Genomic DNA, 22866 nt, shown 5'->3' with positions numbered 1-22866 from the left:
ACTGTGCACCTTAAGGGCAATGTTGTATTTGCTGTTCCTGTATTTTTGCTTGAGTGTTTAGTACTTAAAGACATTTTATATAATCTTTTTCATTGCTCTGGAGCAGCCAGTTTTGTCCATTTCATCATCAATCATATTTCAGCAACTACTTTCTTTTGTCTGTCTGGTTAAGACAGTACTTAGCATGTTGTACTGGCTAGCTGTCTCGCAAGCCAAGTCGCTTGTTTGTTGAACAGTGCTGCGCCATTTGTGCTCAAGTGGAGGGACCAGGCTGGGGTGTCAAACCCTAATGCTGTGTTAGTATTGATGAAAATGAGCTCATAACACATTATTGAAAGATGTTAAGCACCAAGAGCTGCCATCAAATGCTTGCTCAGGTTTGTGCATTTATTTACTTATTCTTTGATTAGACAGTTTCTGACTTAAATAGTAATTCTGGTGGTTATAAACTGTGGTATTTATGTCAAATTCTTGTGTAGCTGCTTGTGTTGAGACAGCACAACACCTTTTGACCCAACCAAGGCATTAAAGGGATGCAATTAAAAGTTTGTGAGCATTTGTCTCTTTACTTCTGTCTACCAACTATAGATAGATGGGGTGACAAATGTGGCAAAGTTTTTGTTGACCTTGAAGGTGCTGCAGATGAGATGAGAGAAAGATAAATGAGCATATTTAAGCTTTGTTTTAAATATATAATCTTTTGCCATCTAATTAGCATGTGTGAGTATCTCATGTTAGGAGCATCTTATGTGGAATAGTGTAAACGAACACTAGTGTAGACTCCAGTGACTTGGCTTTTTGAACCTGAAAATCAAAAACCTGGTTTAGCAGTATTTCGTGCAGTACAGCTGTGGTCCAGATCTGCATGAACGATGACTACCAAAGGGGTATTTGAGATAGCCATTATACATTTCATTCAGCTGTGTAGTTCCAGACACGGATGCCAGCTTGTTGAAGCCGAGCCTGCTGGAAAATGTAACGAGTGAAGATGAAAGCTCACATTAGCTACATATTTACAGACTTTACTCAATTAATCAGTTTTATTTCTCACTGTAGGCAGTACCAGTTGGTCGCATACCATACAGACAGATGTTGGAATTAGACTTGTACACCGAAATACTGGAGAAAGGAGTTTGCCTATTAGTTCATGCCTGTGTTGGGCCAATCCTTGAGCAGAAAAATTCTCCTGTAATCATGACCAGAATTGCATGTGGAGGCGGATGAGACACAACACCAAATGAATGGGCAGATTTGGATGAACATAATTGTTAGTATGTACTGTAATTAATTCAGGTGCAGGCAGAGTGTAGGCTGTCAATAACAGATCATTCTCAGAATAACCTGCTGACTATTTTAAAGGAGTGAAAGAAAATATCAGTTCTGTCCCTACTGAGTACTGGTTAGTGTCTCCTGTATTCTCTGTAAAAGACATATTTACACTGGAAAGGTTTGGAATGTGATTATTACAGAGCTACTACTGACATTATTACAAATAGACATATTTATACTCATGAATCATCAAAAATGATCATATGACCAAAGGTTTAGGTTACAGTTGCTTTCACAAGTCACAAATATTCCTGTCACTCTTCACTATATAGAGTGATGAAAGTGTAGAAGCCAGGGTGAAATAGCTTCCTTTTTTTATTTTTTATAATCCAAATGGGAGGGGGGCTGCGATTTTGTGAAGAGAGTGAAGCAGTGTACAACTGAGGATAACAGGTGTATCGCTGAGCTTTCAGGCTTTGACAGAAGAGAGGGAATGACTGCCGCCCTTGCTGTGGAGGCAAGGTCACTCCACCATTTACAGAATAAGCTGGGAGCGAGAATGACTGAACCCAGAGGGTGTGAAGACAAGGTTGTTATGTGGATGGAGCTGCTGTGCCGGCGGTCGAATACAGGGAAAGGGTCGTGGCCAAGATTTGAAGGAATCAGGTTTCCCCAGAGGCTTTGTTAACCAACTCTGCAAATTTGAAAGTCATCAAACAACCTCATATTCCCCACAGACCAGACTTAACAAGTCACGCATGGTTCCCACAGTGACTTAAGTGTAAAATCAGTCCATTCACAACTCTTGTGAAGGCCACAAACACTACACAGATACATTACATACAGTGTAGTTTAGTTTTTAAAGTATTTAGGCATGTATGCATTGTTGTTATAGCTGGACAGTACCATCTAGATCCACTTGCAATTGCAACAAACAATGATGGTGGTTTAAATTTGTGGATAATAATAATTATAATATTATAACTTTATTGTCTGTCACAAAGAAACAGAGATTTTCCTTTGACAAGCCTCGACAATACACATTTAAAAGCACACTTGCAGTTAAAACTACAGCTGACAAGAACAATATCAAACAGGAGAGAGTACACTGCCAGTTTTAGTTTGTTCAGGGTGATGGTCGCAGAGGGAATAAAAGATTTTTTGTAGATGTTTTTCTAGGCCAGTGGGACTTTGTAGCGTTGACCTGATGACACTGGAAGAATTGGTGGAAGGGGTGAGAGGGATCCCGCCTCATCAGTGTGGCTTTCTTGATCACTGAGTGGGTGCACGGTTCAGATAGCAGAGTTTGGGGTGAACCAATTATTTTCCTGGCCTGATTAGTAGATGAAATAACTTGGAAAGGAGGACTTTACTTTGAACTCCTGTGGGCCTCTGTTCTTTCTCAGTTCTGTTTTTTTTTGGTATTTTGTTTGGCATATGTACTTGTGTATCAGTGCGTGACAGTGCTTCTCTTTTCACTCATAATGGCGTGTTTTTGTGAATTAATAACTAGGACACAGGACAGAATCTGCACATGCATTCATATTGTTAAGAGTAGACGATCTGCTTTTAATGTGCACTCTGTTACTCGTGCTGGAAGTACGATGTGAACTCTGACAGAAATACTCTTGTACACTAGTTACTGTTTGGGGCTAATATGTGCTTTAAAGCTTTAATTTTAACATACAAGACCTTCTATTTTTAGTAAAATCATGACTCAGATCAGAAGTTGCTATTTCTTTATCTCTTACACATTATTCCAACAAGTCTAACTGATAAGATAAATGTGGGGAAAGACAACTGCTGTTTTCAGCAAGACATGATTTTTTTCTCCCTCCTTTCCAGCTCCCACATTAGGTAATGTTGCACCCTCTCATCTGCTAAAACCATCTTTCATTTTTTTTACACAGACAATTTCTGCAGAATCTCACGCTGCTTTTCAAAAATATCTTATTGATATTTTCCTTTACATGAATGTACTACAGAGATTGTAGGTAGTTAGGTAACATCAGCATTGATTTTCTTTCTATTGTGTAAAACAAAATATGATATTATCCACCAGACAAGCGTTTTGAGAAAGGGTTTTTAAATTGAGAATTGATTATACCTCTGAATGGCTGGAAGGCTTCGACTGTGAAGCAGCTGCAGGAATTGTAAGTTACCTTCCAAAGATTGAGATAATTACATGCTTAGTAAAACTTTGTTCAAATCTAGATGTGAGCATGTGTTGATGGTTGTTTCAGTGGGTTGGTGTCTAATCAGTGACACTACTCTATAAAAAAATTAAATAAATAAAAGTATCTGGTCTAACTTGACGTCTATTAATCCCAGCTGTCTGGAGGATGGGAAATTAGCCGCAGCCAAATGCTGGTAAAGTATAAAAGTGGCTGGCTGGTCGATTCCAGACCCAGAATAATGATTTACTATGAAATGTATGGTGAATTTGAGCAGTTATCAGTGGCTGGTAGATGTTCACATTAAAAAAAATAAATTTCTCACCCTGGCTGTCTCTGTGACAGTTTAGAGAAGTCATGAATGACTCGGCTGAGGCAAACCTGCGTAATGTTGTCAGTGTGTTGTACCATCAAATGTGCATCAGCCTTTACTGTGTCAAGGTTACTGACAGCATCACAGCAAAGCTTTGACTTGTTTACCTGGTGAATGTTGCCGAGGTCACTGAGATTAAAAAACTGCTAATTTTAGTTCTATAAACATGTTTTTTAAGTTTGTGAAAGTGGTTTTGGCACTTTCCTGCAGTCTGCAATAGTTATTAAGTATGTAAGCTGTTTCCTGAACTGTGTTGGTCCACCTTTTTATTGCCTTACATTGACAGCATTAGGGTGGGCTCCAGCCCTGAACGCTCCAGAATGATGTTCATTCATCCACCTGTCTGTTTTGTTTGGACAATGTACAAAGTGTCCAAAGATAATGTGTGGCCTGTACAGCTGACACACAAAATCAAGTTTGGCTAATTTGAAATAACATGCAATTGGTCTGAATGAATTTGAATGTCCCCCGTTAAGTACCATCTAATGTATAATGCATGAATTTTAAATTTAACAATTAATAACAACACATTTTGTTACTTTAACCAGAAACACAAATGTGTCAACTTGATCAGGATCAAATGCAGCTCTCTCTTTTTGTTTACAATATTTCCTGCTGAGGAGAACACCTGTTCAGAGTGTACAGAGTTTCCTGGTACAAACAGGTATTTACGAGCCAGCTTTGACAGTTGTATTCACTGTATCTCTACACCAAAGCAGCACTTTACAGTCTGCAGAGAGACTAGTCTCCTTCATGTAGCCTCAGCTTGCGTCTCCTGAAAGGCATCAGCCCACTGCTGGATCACAAACTACTTCAGACAGTCTGATGTGTTTATAGACTGGAAATTTTAATTTTGAACAGGGTACTACAGTTCAAATATTTACATTTTTCCCATGTTTGAATGAATGTTTGAGTTTTGTGGAAAAAGTGACAGTTATAGTGGCCTACATGTTGTGTAGAGGAATTTGTGAGTGTGTTTTCTGAATTTCCAGTTAATTTGCGTTTGTAACAAGTCCTAAAACTTGGATTGCCTCAGTGACAAGACATATGGTGGTAAGAAAATACATATTTTAAGTCTTTTGGATTTGTCAACAGCAACTTTTACAACAGTCTAGTGTGCTGTTATTTGTTTTCGAGGCATATTGATGAGACTAAAACCCACACTTCATAATTTGGCATCTCTGGATAGTAAAACACTTGCAGTTTTTTCTGATTGATCTAAGTTCAGCATCACCACTGACTGAAATTAAATTTCTGGCTTCCTCAAAATCACACGTCGGACCCCAGAGGATAGCAAGTTTATTTGGTCCAAAGAAATTAAATTGTATTCATTTCATAACAGTTTGTTCTCTTTCTCCTTCCCCTTTTATCTCCCCTCCACTTCTTTCCATGGCAAGCCCAGAACTGTAATCACAAATCCTTTAACAAGGTGGCACTGTTGCTTAGCTACTGGGCTATTTGCGAACCCTGACAGGGTGATGGGAAGGCAGGGCTTCTTCCCCCTCCTACCACGAGACAGCCGTGAATGCAGCAGGGCAAGTAGTCGTGGTGGATGCAATCTATTGGCTTCTCAGTGCTGCCGCTAAAGTCACAACCCTGACTGTAGCCCGCACTGCCTGTACCAGTGTATTTCTGTTGCTGCTGTTGCTGCCGCTGCTGCTACTCTCCCTCCCCCCTTAAATGGTGTGGGCAGAGTGGGATGGAAGACTGCATTGGAAACCTTTTCATGGAAATGGTCTTTGCTGTTGGTATTGCTCTGGCACCATTCTGGTGACAACAACATGCCGTTAAAATGGAAAAGCGGTTCTCCTGTCAGCTGGAAATTCCCAGTGCCAGTTCTTAAGACATCCAGGTCCTCACCGCTTTCGCCTGCCTACATGTGAGTAAGAGCAAAATAGCAGTCACACAATTCTGCTTTGGTAACATATATGGAAAATGGATTTGTTTGCTTTTCAGTTTTGGAGATTTGTAAATCCTTGTTAGTATTTGACAGCATTATTATAATTTTTTTTGTTGCAGCACTAATTAGTCAGACTGCGATTGAGTGTTTTAGCGTGTCAAGAGATTTGCCTTGTCCAGCATGCGTTTTATGGTTCGCTGGCAGAATGCTTTGCTCTTGGGTAGGAGGACTCATTTTGCCGCTTGTCTGGACATGGCGAGCACCACATCCCCGACTCTTGCCCTCTGCCTGTGGCTATGTTTATTTGGGAACAGGGACTCAGCAGCTTGGGAGGAGCCTGCCTTTGTCAGGATGTCTGGCGTGCCCTGGTTTAGAAGCTATTGTCATCTGCTACTGTTCAGGAGGGGGGAAGGGTAGCATGGAAGTGCTTCACACAGCCTCTCGCCATCCTCTCCTCTGTGCCCCTTTTTTCTGGGCTCTCCTGCAATGGACAAGTGTCTTGTTTGACTTTTGAACAGTGAAATGGTTTTGGCCTACAGAGAGCCACAACCAAAATTTAGGGGGAAAAAAGAAATCAACATTTTTTTTTTAAAGCAAGCTAGGCTAGCTGTTAATTTCATGGGCTAACAAGGCTTATACTTGGAAGGATTTTTACAAAATTGGATTTATGCAGTCTCCAGTTATTATGCAGCTTTACTTATGAGCTTAAGAGCTTAAATTTGCTAGTTTAAAGAAACATTTATTTTAAACATTAATGCATCGCAGGAAGAGAAATCTGTGCTTCTCACCTCTGTTTTTCCATCTTTTCCTTTTAAATGTCATCAATGAGACAGGTGACATCTGCAACACAGCTAATTCTAAATGAGAAAGATATATATGTACATTTTTTTTATAGCCGCCACCTCACGGAAGTGTTGACTAATAGTGTCACTTCCTAAGCTCTTTACAAAATGACATTAGTGCTTCAGTATTGACTCTATTGACTTTATAATTATGTTTTCAGTCTTTATTTGACCATGGTAGTGTAGCTGGAACAGTCTGCTTCAAACACACACACACACAATCACACCTGAAAGCAGCCCCGTACAGCAATAGTCTCATGCTGGTCACTGAGCGGCTCCACTGGTGTAGGTTGGGGTTAAGGACCTTGCTCAAGGGCAACTCACTGGTTTTAGTGATGGAGGTGTAAACACTGGTCTTTTACTTCCCCACCCAAATTCATCCTGTAGATTAAACTGCCCACCTATTCAGTTGTTTTAGTTTCATTTCTTACACTGGCATATGATCTGTTTTGTCGATTTCTATTTTAGGTTTGACAGAAATATGTATATTTAGTACAATATGTAGTGGAATAAGTTGCTAAGTGAGACGAGATCTTGTGTGATAAAGCAGCGCAAGACAAGCTAATGAAAAAGTGGAACCACCAATGCAATAAAATTGTTGACACAATTGAGAAATATTATTATTGCTTTGTTGTAGTTCTGTTGTGTTTTTATCACTTATTCAGAGTTGCTGGTTTATTTCTGTAACAAGGCAGCAAAGATTTATATAGTATAATTTGATTATGTGCTTGTATACTAATAGCCATACACCAGCCGTGTGGTAGAAGGTAGAAGAGGTTTTTAATCTCGTACAGATAATGCTCTAGTAGAGGTAGTTAAATTATTAAGTATAATTTGTCTTACTGGCAGTTTGTTTTAAAAACTACCCTCCCCAATCTTTCTTGAAAGAAAACATTTGTGTATTAATGTATAAAGAGTGACTTCACTGTGTTACCAGTGGGTCCTGGAAAGACAGAGACATTCATTGTGTTTTCAGGGTATTTACTTCATTTTCAACATTTAACATTGCTCAAAGGCAGGAGGAGGATCACACCAGCATGTCAACATGTCTCCTGGAGGACTGTGACAACTCCCCCATTGAAAGCTCAAGGACGAGAGTGCATCAAGTGTGCTTAAGTGGCTGAGGCACTCGCATGTCTTTTTAGGAGACGGCACACACACTGACGAGTGAAGCATATTCAAGCCTCAAGGCCCCACCTTAATCCGCCTGGTGTGGCTCTGCCCCACCAGACCACTTGCTATTTTGAAACGTGTATATTGTAAGCTGTGTTTTCAGGGAGGCTGATATTGGGCCCCCAATTATAGGTTGCTCTGTGGTCAGGGAAAAGTCACTGTTTATAGGTCGTTTGAGTGGAGCCTATGTCCCTTCGGCTTTAGAAACATTTTTAACTTTGCATGCTGATAGGTTCATCTTTGTTTATGAGTCCAGAGCAGCAGAGTGACAGAGGACGTGTTGGAGTATCATGACGTATAAAGAATTAAGATGTGTTTGTACATGTACGCGTGCCTGTTTTTAAAACAGCCCTAATCTATATATAGCCTGGTGAACTGCTGGCGGTGCAGATTTCATGCTAGCAAGGAATGGTTTACGTTCACTGCAAGTATGTCGCGTGAAATCATCTTCAGTTTAGACAGAAGTCACTGGGTTTTTATCTTTCAGTCCACTAAAAGTCCTTGAAATGAATGACTTTCACCCCTCATTTTACAGTGGTTCAAGCACTGAGCACTTAGCATGTGTGACTGCTGTCTTTGGTAATCATCTCTCAGAGGCGTCATGGTGAGCCAGCAGCCTCAACTGCTGCAACGCCTGTTTGATTCCAGTTAGGGACCTTTAGCACATGTCATCCCCCTTTTTCCTCTCTCTCTCCACATTCCTTGTCACTTGTTGTCAACATTGAGGGGAAAAAATGAGAGAAATAATCCTTCAGAGAAGAAATCTCATCTTTTGACCTTCATGTGTTGGTTGAGCCTCTAAAAGTAAGCTATCTGCTACTGATTGTTTTCTTTGAAAGAAACGCAGCCTTACATAAACAGTTTGCCTGCTTGTATAATAGCTTTACTCAAAGCCACCCAGTGTTCAGAAATATTTTGAGTGTTGAGACTGTAGTTAAAAGCCACTGTGACCAAAATCAATTCCATACAGATCGTACAGAGCAGGTAAAATGAAAGCTTTGAAAGTACAGATTTTTTTTTGCAAATGTAAACACTTCACATTTCTCATGTGGCTGTCAAATCCTTCGGCTGCGGCTGAATCCCATGTGCTACTGCTGCTACAGTCTCTGAGGCAAACAGACCATTAGTTCACATTATCAGATAATTATCAACCTATTGTAGATGTATTTGCTCTATCAGTTAAACTCTTTCCTCTCTTCTAAAATAATCAAATCAGACACAGTTGATTTGACAGCTGATATCAAACTCGATTAGAGCTGCTATTTACACTGGAAGATGTTCATTTACTTTCATTTTCAATGTCCACTGATTTAAAAAATACACTTTTTGCATGGTTATAAATAAATAAAAACAGTGGAGTTAGTCTCAAGAGTGACATCAGATGTATCACCTTGTGCTTTATGTGTTAATTGGACACAGTCAGGGATGATATGCTGGCAGAGATGTTAAAATTACAATGATGAGCTAGTTGTTGCACTCTGAACCACAACTACAGTAAATTCACACATTATGTAGATAATAGCAACATACTGAATACACAAGATATGTGTTGCGGGGCTAGTGTCAGAACATATTGATGTATTGTTTGTGTTTTTAATGGAATCAGCTGCAACAGACTTAAAGGAGATTACCAGTGAATTCCAGCTGCATTCACAGCGATATGAAACGATATGCCATCTTTTTCATCAAAACCTTTTAGATTAACTTCCCTGATTGTTTGCCTGCCACCCACGAGATATTGAATGCCCCGTTCCTGAACACAACATCTGACACTGTTTTTAAAATGAGGGCACTATTGTTGTGTCATGGTTTTGATAGTCATATGCGTCACACACACACACACACACACACACACACACACACACACACACACACACACACACACACACACACACACACACACACACACACACACACACACACACACACACACACACACACACACACACACACACACACACAATGCAACAGTCATGCGCTTTGATAAAAAAAAGAATAAAAAGTGAAGACAAATATGGTGGAGCTTTTAATTTAGCTGCCCTTTGAAATGTACATTACGTTCTTGCTTGTGGACATTTTCAACAAAATACAGCAGCCACCCAGGGATCATTTATTATCATTGAAAGGCCAAGAGGAGGGAGGGGGGGGGTGGCACAGGTAGTCTGGCAGAAACAGTCAAACATGCCCACTCAGAGATGAACTGTGATACAGTTGGTTTGAGTTTCACCACATATTTTACAAGTGCCCCTCCCTCCCCCTCAACAAAGAAAGAAAAAACGATGCATTGCATGACTGAACCCCCCCCATCAGATGGATCATATCAGGTGTCTGAACACAGTGTAGGGCAAGAAAAGACACTTCAGACTAAAAAAAAGTGAAGATAAACGCAGACAAATGTGGACGACTGTTACTATCAAGCCTTGAGTGAACAAATGGAGAAAAAAAGGTGTTATTGCAGATTTAAAGATTAGGTTGGTGAGAAAATAAATGTATATCCACGTCTACAGCAGAAGTTCCCAAAACTCCTATCTAGTAGAAAAATTCTTAATCCCGATCCTATCAGATCAGGAGCACTGCTTTTTTGTCGCTTTGCTTTTTCAAAGAGATTTTCTGTCACTCGTTCCCATCAGAGCTCCCTCTCCACCACCTTTGTTCTGCTCACATGCTGTAGCTGCACGTCGTGAATTCAGGGGTTGTAGCTGCCACATATAATGAAAGGAAGTCTGAGGAATTAAAAAATATGAATAAAGTTCAATATTGCTGACTTTACGTGATTGTGAAAGGATCCGCAATTAGTCATTCATCCCCGTTTAGATGCTGACATCTCTAACTCCCTCCGGCTTTGACACATCTCCTTGCCTTTTTGCCCAGAATTTGGATTCAGCCTACAAATGCTGAATAATTTCCCAGATCTGCAGTGACAGATCAGTTCAGCCTATTTTGTTGCTATTTATTTTTAAAAATCATATTATTAAAGTATTATTCTGGCTGTGTTTTTGTCCTTTTTGGTGCTCACATACTGCTCACAGCTGGGTGGTGTGTTCTTTCTCACAGCATCCTTCAGGTTGATTTAGTGTTCTGTACATGTTGACAGATCTGTCTGCTCCACCCACACGCAAACACGTTACAAAGCTTTTTTTGGCCGAACTGCTTGCGGCGCAGGTTGAAACCGTGTTAATTTTAGGCACTCATAAATCCTGCAGCCCCTTTTTGATGTAAAAGCCTTGACCTTGAAGTGCTCTTTGATTACGAAGTGAAATTACAAGTCTGATTGTAGCGTACCGCAGCCACAGAAATAGATATTCAACCAATTATCTTTGAAGATTATTAGCAGTGATTTGAAGTGATTATCTGGAGATTATGAATAGTGTGTCCTCGACAGAGTGAGCTGCAAATAGTTGGGAAGTAGCTGAGGGGGCTCATGTTTAATAGTTTCCTTTACCGATACATGTTAGGAAAATGTGAAAGGACTGTGGAATCGAGCATTTGCATATATAATTTTGTGCATATATAATATATATATTATCAATCAGTATTTTCTCAATTAATATAATATTTGTTGCAATCTAAAATGTATTTTTTTAGACCCCTCTAACCCTAACCCTAACCCTCCAGTTCGTGTGCGATTTCCAGCATTACAAAAGAGTAACTGTTGAGTCTGTGAATGGAGAAGTGCAGCTATTCTTTCAGTCATTGGAGGCAGAACATTATTTAGGGAAGTGCCACTTTTCATCAGAATGGGCAAAGCAAACAACATTTGTGAGACACACTATGGCGCAGATGTTTGATATAGTCTAAGTGATAGTCTCCTTTTTACTGGAACTCTACGAATGGATGAAAAAGAATATCTCCACTGAATATATTGTGGCTCATTTGTGCACTTTGATGGATTAAAAAAATGGCTGTATTCATTACAATGATGAACACTTTCACATTTTCATATTGTGATCCATCCACCGGCTACGTTGTCACATTTTATATGCATTAAAGTCCGTTTGATGGAACAGAGACGTATGAGAGAGGAATTTTAAGACTGCAAAAGTACTGCCTTTTCTCTGCCCCGCTGCTTCTTACTGTGTGTGGTGAAAGGGAAACAAGGGCTGCACCCACTTCTTTTTTTTGTCTTTTAGTTGTGGATTTTTCAGTAAGGTTGAAGGAGGAAATATGTTGTTGTTGCAGGAAAGGTAGAAAAGCTTGAAAAAAATGCACATATAATAGTATGTTATCCCCTGGATAACCATAACGGCATATAGATGTTTTTATAATCCTAATATTTAAGAATGACTAACTTCTTTTTGTAATGACATCCACAGACAGTCTCTGCAATATTAAATATCCAGGCGATACTACACTGACTGTACATTTATAAATAAGACTTTAGTACGTAATGCCAGTGCGATGTATACTGGTGATATGAGACTATTACTGTTCCTACACTGGAGAAAGGTCCGGTTGCACCTACTACCAGTTCTGCTATAGGGGGACAAAATACTCTGCCTTTTTGGTTATACTTTAAACCAATCACAGTCGTCTTTCAAAATAGTGCCGGGGGGGGGGGTTTCTTGCTTGAGCCCTGACAATAACGCATGTCGACTATGTTATACGACTTTTACTGATTTAAAAAAAAAAAAAAAAAAAAAAGACAAACATAATTTGTTATTTTCAGCATGTAGGTTACTAGCTCAGAGGATGTTGTTGTTGTTGTTTCACGTAGCAACAGGGATTTTGAGAACAGGAGGAGAATGCCAACTGAAATAGTCGGCCAAAAGCTTTTACCCACAGTCTACATCCTGTGAGTCAGTCAGGAACAACTGGAAGTAGAGAGGTGGATTAGAAACACAACAACTAGAAAGCAATACAGCAGTCGACAAAGTGCTAAAAGGTTAAAGGGGGTCAAGTGTTGAAGTGTTTTTGTCGAAGGGGTTTCTTGAATGCTCATTCCACCTTCACAGAAGCACAGATGAGCAGAGTCTGGGTGGTGATTTCGTACCAATGACAGTGTTACAAGACGTGGTTCATTTGCACCGTCACTTACGTTGTTTTGGGGTTTCTATCTTGAGCTCTACAGCTCGATAAGAAGTTATTTTCACGGGGTAGAAACTTGTTTTCATTTTGTCGTGTGAGTGGTTTGGAGAACAGCAGCCAGACTGTAGGAGTCTTCTGATCTTTTTTTTGTCAATGGGACAGATTTGGTTTAGTGGAGGTAGTCTGAGGTGTTTTGCTTTACAAACCATGACATTGTCTGTCAGATATTCAGAACCTGAAATAGATGAGATTAATGAGATTTCTATCAATGCATGGCTAAGCATGACAAGACGGCAAAGCCATACTCATAAATCTTTTAAGACCCTTCCACTGTCATCTCAGGGGGGGGGGGGAAGGACCGAACTGACTTTAGCTTCCCGAACTGTCACTGGTGGAAAGATGTTTTTAGGCTTGACATAAGGGGAATGGATACTGCCACTCTTGTTCCTCCTCATTTTTTTTTCAATCCTCCAACTTTGTCCTCCGCTTCAACCCCTGTCTTCCTCCTAGCTGTGCTCAAAACCTTAACCAGTGAAAATGAAGGTAACTTTGCTGCTCATCCAAAACATTGCATCCCTCTTATTTGTCCTTGTCATTGTTGTTAAAACTGTGTTTTCCAGGCTGAGAGTAAAATGGCTCATTGTGTAAAAACGAGTTGCAGTCTGAGCTCATAACAGCTTGTTTTTTCATATGTGTTCATATTTTGCCAAGATATATTTACATTTGTTCAATTAAGAACCTCAAAACAAAAACAGTCTTCTATACCGTAACTAAACATATGAGCGATGGTTCTTCTATGATTTGATTGGTGCTGTGAGTTTGCCAGCCAGCTGCTAATGTGATTGGGGATGAAAGATGCTTCCAGATTGTAAATATTATACTGGGAATGTAAGATATTGTGTGTAATCCTAAGATCAAGAATTGGTCTCTTTTTAAAAATGTTATTAAACTCAAAGATAAACAGCTTTTATGTTCATTTATAATTTATAACTTAAAAAAAAAAAAGATTAAACTGGAAGCTTGTTGTGGTCATTTTAATTGCCTCTCATTTTAGGCTTTTGGACATACTGATTCCTCCTTTGGAGATAAGCAGTATGTATCTTAATACATGTTTGACGTAAAGTTTTATATTTAGTTAATCTTGATTTTGATAAAAGAATAAATAATGTAGCACTGTCAGTTTGATCTCCTGTTTGATAGCTTATGTTGAAATGCTTTACATACACTGAGAAGCTACAGTGAATGTGACAGACAAAACTCTTTAATTTCAAATTTCTGACATTTTAAAGGACTAAACTAGAGCTGCAACAATTAACTGATTAGTTGCCAACCATTAAACCTTTCGCTTTGAGTAATTTTTTTAAAGAAGAAAATGTCCAAATTAACTGATTCCAACTTCTTAAATGTGAATATATAATAAACTGAATATCTTTGGGTTAAGGATGGTTGGTCGTGACAAAACAAGGCACTTTAGGACATCACCTTGAGCTCTGGGAAACAGTTACCAACATGTTTGACCATTTTCAGTTTTTTTTAGTTTTTTTTTTAACGATTAATCTATTAGTCGACAGATTAATCGATAATGAAAATGATTGTTTGTTGCATCCCTAATTTCAAACTCTTGTGTGTATTTCTAATAAAGATGAGTGTTGTACTGGTTTTGAAACTTAAACACTGAAACACATAATTCTTTAAAACATATCACCCATTATCAGGCTTTAGTTTGTTGATTTGAATTGTGATATCATCATAAATCAAATGACGAAATATGTGATTGTTTTTAAACATTATGTGAGAACAAAAGATACAAATACAACAGAGCTCAAATAAACACATAATTGGCATCAGCAGCAGGCATTTGGCAGGCTAATGGTTAGTGAAATATTCTCCGATGATAAATAGCAGCATTAATGCTTAATTCATAAAAATCTTCAATCACTCACTGGTTACAGATGCAGCCACAGCTTCAGTCTCAGTACGCACAACTTTTTACAGTATGTGGGATGCTGTAGCTTGTTTGTCTTCTTTGTTTCGTTCCGGCAGCCACCAACACTCCTTTGTGGTTTGGACAACCCACTCTCTGCTCGCTGCCTGTCCGACTTACCACCTGATGGGGTAAATGTACCAGTACATTGCCTGTGCTGTGTGTCAGTGTGATCGTGACCACTGTCGAAGCCATCTCCCAGCGTTAAGCGGAGATGGTGTTCACAACTTCCTCGTAGTTGTCCATCAGTTTCCCTGTAGGATGTTCCTTATTACAGATGCCATCCTTTCATCAAAACAAAAGTATACCTAAGTATTAATTATAAAAAACAGTTTGTAGTAGATCTTATGCATGTGTAGCTTAGATCGTAGTTGTCCTGACCTCTTGTGGTAGCAGAATCCTTCCATGTTTTTGTGTTTTTTGTCTTTTGTCTTTGATGAATCCTCATTGTTCTTCCCACCTCTTGTACAGCATGTGAAAGGAATGACAATTAGATTCAACCTGACCTTCTCTTAATGTTTATCCATCATGTACCCACAAATGTCTTTGGTCTAATCGTTAAAGTCTTGAAGAAAGAGGGCAGTCGACTGTAGCCAGCTGAAGTCTTCGTGGTGTGCTCGAGTGCAAAGATGTGACGACGTGAGGGGACAAAAAGCGTTTGAACAGTCCGCCTTTGTCAGCTTTGAGGTGGGCTTGAAGTATCAGAGCCCTAAAGTGAAATATCTTTTGAGGAGAAAAAAAGGGAAAGTTTTCATCACACCATTCCTCAGATAATATAACTTTTTTTCTTAAACACGTCAAATTGCTCTCTGTTACCGAACCTCAGTGACTTTTCGAACTAGAGGTGATTATGATGCACCTCCAAGTGACCTTACGTGATAACTGTGACTCACAGCTTTGCAGATAAATTGAGTTATTTTGTATTTCCAGCATGTTCTTTCATATCTCTGCATAGAGAACAACCCCCAGCACTCCCATTCAGTCTGTAAAGTTAATCAGTCGCTATGCAACAGTTGCTTTAAAGATAATTATTAAAAGGACAACTGTTTATAGCTTCATGTTAATGTGCGTGTTGGGAACATCACGAGACAAAATGGTTGTGGGCATTTCACCTCTATTCTCTGTTCATAAAGAGTAAAGCAAAACCAGACCTTTATATGGAAATGCAAATTAAAGCTTCATATTTAGGTAATAAGCTTTAATTTTAAAAACATTGTCAGCTTCTAAACATTAAAGACATTTTTGAGTTGGTTATTGTTGATATGTATGTCCTTAATCCCTCAGCTGAAAAGAATATTAAATGCGCTCGTCGTGTCCTTTTGTTCTATTTTTGCGTCACTGTCATCCGAAGACAGGAATGTTTTCAGTTAACGTGAAATAAGTTCTGAATATCGGCCTGAATCTGCCACATTAATGAACAAGTTCATAACATGAGAAAGATCTGTATTGTTCTGACAGCAGCCTGCCGAACACTTTAATAGCCTCTGTTAATAGCTTTGTTTTATCCCAAAATGTTGAGTAATATCCCCTCAAAGCATCAGGGACACTTACTTACATATGGTAAAAAAATAAAATACTTTGCTACCCCACCCCACACCCCACCCAAGAAACCCCCCCCCCCCCACCCCAAAAAAAATCAAGTCTTCATTTGCACAAGGACTTCGAATGGCTTCATTATATAAATAGTCCACCCAGAAACCATTAGTCTTCTCCATCTGACAAGCGCTGCATGCTCATAGGCCCGTTTGAAGACACAAATTTACTGCTTTGCTGAGCCAGACATTTTGTAAAAGAATATTATATCAAAACCAGGCCAATCTTCATCTGAAATGAACATCTTTAAACTCTCAGAAGCCACATTCATTGACTATTCTGTCGTCTGTATTTATTGCACGGAGAATAGCTGTAATATTTTAAGCCCCGTTTCCATTCAGTGCGTGAAATGCAGATCCTTGTAGGGCATTATGGGGGGTTCTTTCAGTTTGTGCATCTTTTTTTTTTTTTTTAATACACCCCCATTATTATCAATCGAAAGTCATTTCTTTTTGGTGTCAACTGTTCTTACGCTCCTAAAAGAGAAGCCTTTTTTTTAGCACCAAGTCTAATCAGTGCAGTCCACATTGTTTGTTTATGCGATAACCTTTTAGAGACAGTTTTGCTGTTTGATAGCAGATGACAGCTGATTTTTTTCTGTTAATCCACAGTCTGTACAATTTACCCAAATGAGCTTCACTCGCTAATGTCAGTTTTGTCAGCACAAAATGTCCCCATATCCCAAGAGTGTCCCCCTTGGGGGTCTGAGTCACACTTACCATCTTCCAGCGCTCATTCTGTGTGGATCAGTTAAGGATTTTACACTAAATTACATCACAAGTGGAGATCCTAGTTTTGGTATAATTTTTACACATTTTTGGTAGACTTGTAGCAGCAGGATGATAAGAGCTGGACTCTACAGATTATGAAAGACATTAAAATAACACATTTTCTTTAATGTAAGGCTTTTAAAGACTCATGTTTCTCTTATCGTGTTGAATCCCTGGATTATAAATCAATCAAAAAGTCCAAAAAGTCTTTTTACCTCATTCATCATCAGCATTTCTCCCCAAAAAAGACAAATAATGTCTTAACATGTATTGTGCTTACATATTTTATGGTCACAGTACTGCGTTTCTAAAAATCTGATGATGTTTTTTAATGCTGTGCAGCTTTCGTGCCCTCATTTAACTCCAAGAGATGAAGCATCACATCGCTGTATGGTTCACTGAAGGAGAAAGCTTTCAAACCCATCGCTGTCCCGCCTGAGCCAAAACACAGAGTGTCAGTACATGTTAAAAGATCGAGAAAGATTAGGGTCTGTTTATTAGCAAGCCTCTGCAGAGAGGCTACCTGCAGTTTCTAAGTGCTGGAATTTTTTCAAAGATTAAACAAAAATGTTCATTTTTACCTTTTGACTTATTTAAAAAAAATACTTTTACTGTGATCCACCTTTTTTTTATGTCTTGTTTCCTGAAGTCGTGCTCATGGCGCCTAGAGGCTGCATTGCTCATTACAACCCATGATACAGAGGTTTTTGATGGAGTAAGACATGAAAAATGAAAGGCTGATCCTGGTTTGGAACAAGAAAGGCCATGAGTTCATCAAAATCCTCACTGCTTATCTATTTGGGGGTTCGAGGACACAAAATGGAAAAGGTTCATCACTTACGGAGCATGAGTGTGTTAGATTTTGAGATCTGTTGTACATATCTTGTGTACATGTGGAAATAGTCAACTTTGGCACTAAACTCATGGCCAAGGTCTCACTAAAATACCAGGAATCATTCACTGGGTACAATGAATATCAACAACAAATGTAATGTCAATATACAGCAAATAGTTTTTGACTAAATGAAAGGTCAGGGGTCACTGAAATCATTAGTAATGGTCATCTTCAGAGGACCATGACCATGAGTATCCATGCCAGACTTCTACCCACCCTGACCAGTTGTTGACATATGTTGCTTTGGACTAAACGGTTGAATGGACAGGCGGATGTTTGTAGCGACTGTTGTTGTTGTTTTGGCAGACATGGCAGACATTGGATTGAATACTGAGCATATGTGTGTTGCTGGTAGTAGCTTTCCAATTTATACAACTAAGGAATTCAGTTTGATCATAATGGCTGTAAATAAAACATTACTCTCACAGTGCGATTTCACAACACAACAAGAAGTTGTTTATACCTCTGTTTCAGCATTTGTATAATATGGATACACATGCAGATTGTCCCCACGTAATATAAAGCACTGTTTGACTGTGTTTACTGTAGATTAATTTAGTGTTAGACTTGGGTATTTCAGTATTTACTTCCAAGACATTTGAATTGTTAATAATAATAATTTGACTGATAAGAGTCAGACTTGTTACTGGTCCAATATTTTACCTAATTCAGATATCTCGGAGAACTGCTAGATGTTACTCTCAGGGTAGATTTAGCTTTATAGTGGTACACACAATCAAATGTGGAAGCAGCTCGTCATATTTCAAGACCACTGAGGAGAGCAGGATGAGTTTCCTCTGAAGGTATTTTGTGGAGGGCGGAACCTCCAACTTTGTTCATTTCCCCTGCCACAATTTTCCCATCTCATCCACAGTTTCAGATCCTTCCAGACAGATGTTTCTGTAACAATTAGACTACCAACACCCGTGTCCTTAAGTAGTGTCACTTTAAAAAAAAACTTCTCTGTCCTACTTTCCCATAAACTAAAATTAGACAGTAACACGTGTTTTTGTTAGCCCTTTTTTGAAGTAAAAACTTTCTTTCCTTTTTCCTAATAGATCCCTCGTGGAGGACGACGACGCTCACATGAAAGTTGCTCTGGGCTATGGTGATATGGGCATCTCTGCTCACCTTCAGGCATCAAAGACTGGAAACACGCGGTTTTTCACAAGCAACACACACAGCTCAGTGGTTCTTCAGGTGAGCGTTCACTCACATAACATTCGCAACATCTTACGAATATATGAATGTATGTTCAAAACACATTTTTTTCCTTCCTTCTCCTCTAGAGATCCTGTAAGAAATGTACGCTATGTACTGTATCTCTCTGTTAAATGTTACTGCTTGCAGGCTGCTGAGACAGTGATTCAGATTTCTTAGCATCAGTTTTGAAATGAGATGAAGCCCTTTCCAAGTTAATCTGCGCTTACTCTAAGACTAGAAACAGGAACATTTACCAGTACTGAACTTAGTGGTTTCAGTCCTTCTTAAAAATCATCCACACAGAGCTGCTGCGGTATTGATTTTTTTAGCGAAACCATTCACAGCTACTTTAAACACTGAAAAATGATCTGATGTTGTTAACGTGTAATTGTTTACACCCTGACGATACGACAACTCTTCCAGGAAAAAAGAAACTAGTCTTATATTTTGATTCAATATGATCAACTTTTCAAATGCATTTATTCTTTATGTCTCTAAATGTCTTAGCACATCATTCTTTATGTCAAGCCTGAGAGAATAAATGTCTAATGTCCCATCACTTGAGCCGCTCACTCAGCACTGAAGCGGTAATCAGCTTGACTCTGCGGTGGGCGTATCCATGGTAATGCGGAAACCGCGGCAGCTCTACATCCACACTGCAGAATTAAAACTACATTAAAGAGCCTTTGGCATGAATTGCTGGATACAATTTAATAACTCTGTGTGGTTTTTGAGTGAACACAACATGAATATTATGATATATTGCTGATTTAAAAATGTAAAGAGTGAGTTCTTGAAGTGACCTACTTTGTTGAATGCAGTTGAAGCACATAACATCATATTGACATAGAGCTTATACTACCCTCTCATATCTCATCTTTTTTTAATGCTTTTCATGCTTACAATAAGAACATGAAAAGAGCTCATACAGCAGAGAAGTGAATAATCATGATAAGTGTACCGAGGAGAAGCAGAAAATGAAACCATTGATAATCAATTGAAAATTGTGCTAATTGTGCTATCTATATAAGATAGATACACAGCAAAAAAAGTGTGACACAGCAAAAAAAGTGTGACTCAGCATCAGAAATCAATCAGGTAAATGCGTTGAAAATTGATTTATAGATTTCAGTTTAAGTGCAAAGCAAGAAAATGTATTACAGCATGAATTTCCAATCTGCAATTGCTGACGTTTTTTTCACATGTTACCACTGATTTGCTTCAAGCTCAAAGTAAAGTTGTTGTAGTGGCTGCTGGCATTGTGCTGTTTGCTGCTGCCACAGCAGTGGCTGCCCTTCATCACCAGCTCTCATTGAAAATGAATGGCTGTTGGCTGCCTTTGCTGCTCATTAATCTTTCGGTGTCAGGGCACAGTAATGACTTTTCTAGGCTATCTGATCTCACACCCTGTAGCCACAGTTAGTTAGTGGACTCAGCTAGTCTCATTTAGATTTTTATATGGAAACAAATCTCATGAAAACTCACCGCTGATAATTACTAAAGTTGCTGATTTGCTGTAGCATGTTACCGACATGAATTTGATGTTTTCTGCCTTTCATGCCATTAGTGCTACCTGTCATGATTGGCTCATGAAGTCTGGAAAATAATGGGATAGAGATGAAGGATGCTTTTAACTTCCAAAAATACCAAAAAATACAAAAAGCAGTAGATGTGGTTGTGAGTGAGGTCAGGTGTGTAGGTAGGTGAAACCATGTGTGAAGAATATGGTGTGAGGATGTTTGAGAGCACACGTGTAAACAGCCTCAGGTATGCAGAAGATGAACATGTGCAAAATATGATTCAAAGAGTCACTGTAGTTGACTACATGTTAATAATCCGTTCAGCCTTTAAGCATGTTGTTTAAAGATGTGATTATTCGTTTTGAAAATCAACAATTTCCCTTACTAAACCCAGCAGTGACTTTATCTGCTTTATCATGCTGTACAGCTCCCCTCTGTGTTGCTAAGCCTACACAGAGACTATATACTGTAGCTGTAGCACTAAACGTATCATTGTAAACCAGAGAGCCAGTTGCGTGCAAGACAGTCAAAAAAACAAGCCAGCCACAGTCAGCCAGGCAGCTCAAGCTAGAGCAGAGGTCTGTCACGCACCCTTTTAGGTCCATGAGCTCATTTCTGACAGGCTGTGGCTTAGGGGTACTTTGATTGATCTACACTGAAACATGGAAGTAAAAACCCGCTGGCTGAGATAGATTTGATTGTGTTTTTGTCTGTGTCCTAATTGATGAGAGTTAGAGTTATCACATATATTCGATCTGAACTCAAGGTCCACTCCTCTGCCGTAAGACTTTTTAGATTTAGGTCCTCTAGACATTACTCAGTAACATCATCTCTTACATTTGTCACCTTTTCCTTCTTTAGGGATTTGACCAGCTGAGGATAGAGGGTTTGTTATGTGACGTCACGCTGGTGGCTGGGGATGGCGATGAAGCTTTCCCTGTACACCGTGCCATGATGGCCTCCTCCTCCGACTATTTCAAAGCCATGTTCACAGGTGGGTCCACATAGCCTCACGCTGACCAGGACAATGGCAATTTTACTGGTACCAGTTAGGCCAGTGTGCTTCTTGTTGCCATGATTCATTCATTTGATTGCTTTCTATCTTCCTCCTTCCTGCATTGTACCCTAATGTAAAGTATTTTTTATTCATGAGCATTTCCATGCTATAACACGTTCCCAGTTATGTCACTGTCATTTTTGCCAGCAGAGAATTCACTCAGAATGACCTTGTGCCTGCATCCCCCCCAGTATTGTGTGTGAATCTATAATTCATGAAGGTTTCAGTGTTATACCACCAACCTGGTCATGTCATTGTTATGCATCCATGTTCATGGTCATTTGTACCTGTAATGAATATAAATGTGAATTATTATCTCGTCCTTGCTGCACTGTATGAATGTGTATGCAGAGGAAGAAGAAGCCTGAGTACTTTTAAATACATACATTGTGTGGAGGATATTTTAAGGAGCAGCAGGTTATCTGTAGCAGTCTACAGCTATGCTAGCAAGCTAAATGCTAACATCAGCATGCTCACACAGACAAATCTGACATGCTGTTTGATGTTTAGCAGGTGTAATGTTTACAAGGTTCACCTTAGTTTTGTATTAATATGTATCCCATTTAAATGATGTTTTCATTTCTCCTCACTGAAGCATTTTATCATTAATTTAAAGCCTAACTCATTTATATTACATACATGCATTACATAAATGAGCAATCAAAGTACATTTTAGATTTGGAACAGCTGTCAGGGTTATATTGGGTCTCGTTTTGTGACAGAGGTGGCAGTAAGTTGGGAGATTTTGGCTTTTAAAGCGTACGATTAAGATAAAGAAGGTTCAGCAATGAGCATAAAAGAAGAGCTTGTTGAAGTGGTGTGAAGGAGAAACTGTACTTACTGTAGAGTGAGGAGGAGTAGCTTATTAGTGATGAGGGAGCTGTGTGAGCACAGATGCTGAGCAAAGGTTTCTCCCTAAGACCCTCAATCCTGTCCGTAAGCAGTACTCCTTTGACACTAAATACATTTCATTTACATTTACGCATAATGGCACATGCATCAAAATGAAACAACGTGGGTATGTGTTTATATTTTTAGCCTATTTATTCAGTTATGGAAGCATTATTGAGAATAAATCATATATGCTC

The 22866-nt window shown here is 39.1% G+C and overlaps 1 protein-coding gene across 2 annotated transcripts in view; it reads left to right on the top strand.

The window, feature by feature from the left end:
- Nucleotides 1-22866, top strand: part of klhl13 (kelch-like family member 13) — a 36088-nt gene that overhangs the window by 2500 nt on the left and 10722 nt on the right. Inside the window, exons 1-3 of one of the 2 annotated variants that reach the window (XM_062433439.1) lie at nt 5541-5695; nt 19057-19198; nt 21583-21715. In XM_062433439.1, the coding sequence (XP_062289423.1) occupies nt 5598-5695; nt 19057-19198; nt 21583-21715 (373 nt within the window). In that variant the 5' untranslated portion in view covers nt 5541-5597. Of the gene's footprint in view, nt 1-5540; nt 5696-19056; nt 19199-21582; nt 21716-22866 lie in introns of those variants that run through there. The other variant, XM_062433438.1, reaches the window with a different exon arrangement.

This window comes from Scomber scombrus, chromosome 14, assembly GCF_963691925.1.
Source record: "Scomber scombrus chromosome 14, fScoSco1.1, whole genome shotgun sequence".
In the NCBI taxonomy this organism is placed as follows: Eukaryota; Metazoa; Chordata; class Actinopteri; order Scombriformes; family Scombridae; genus Scomber; species Scomber scombrus.
This window is presented reverse-complemented; position numbering and strand designations above follow the sequence as displayed.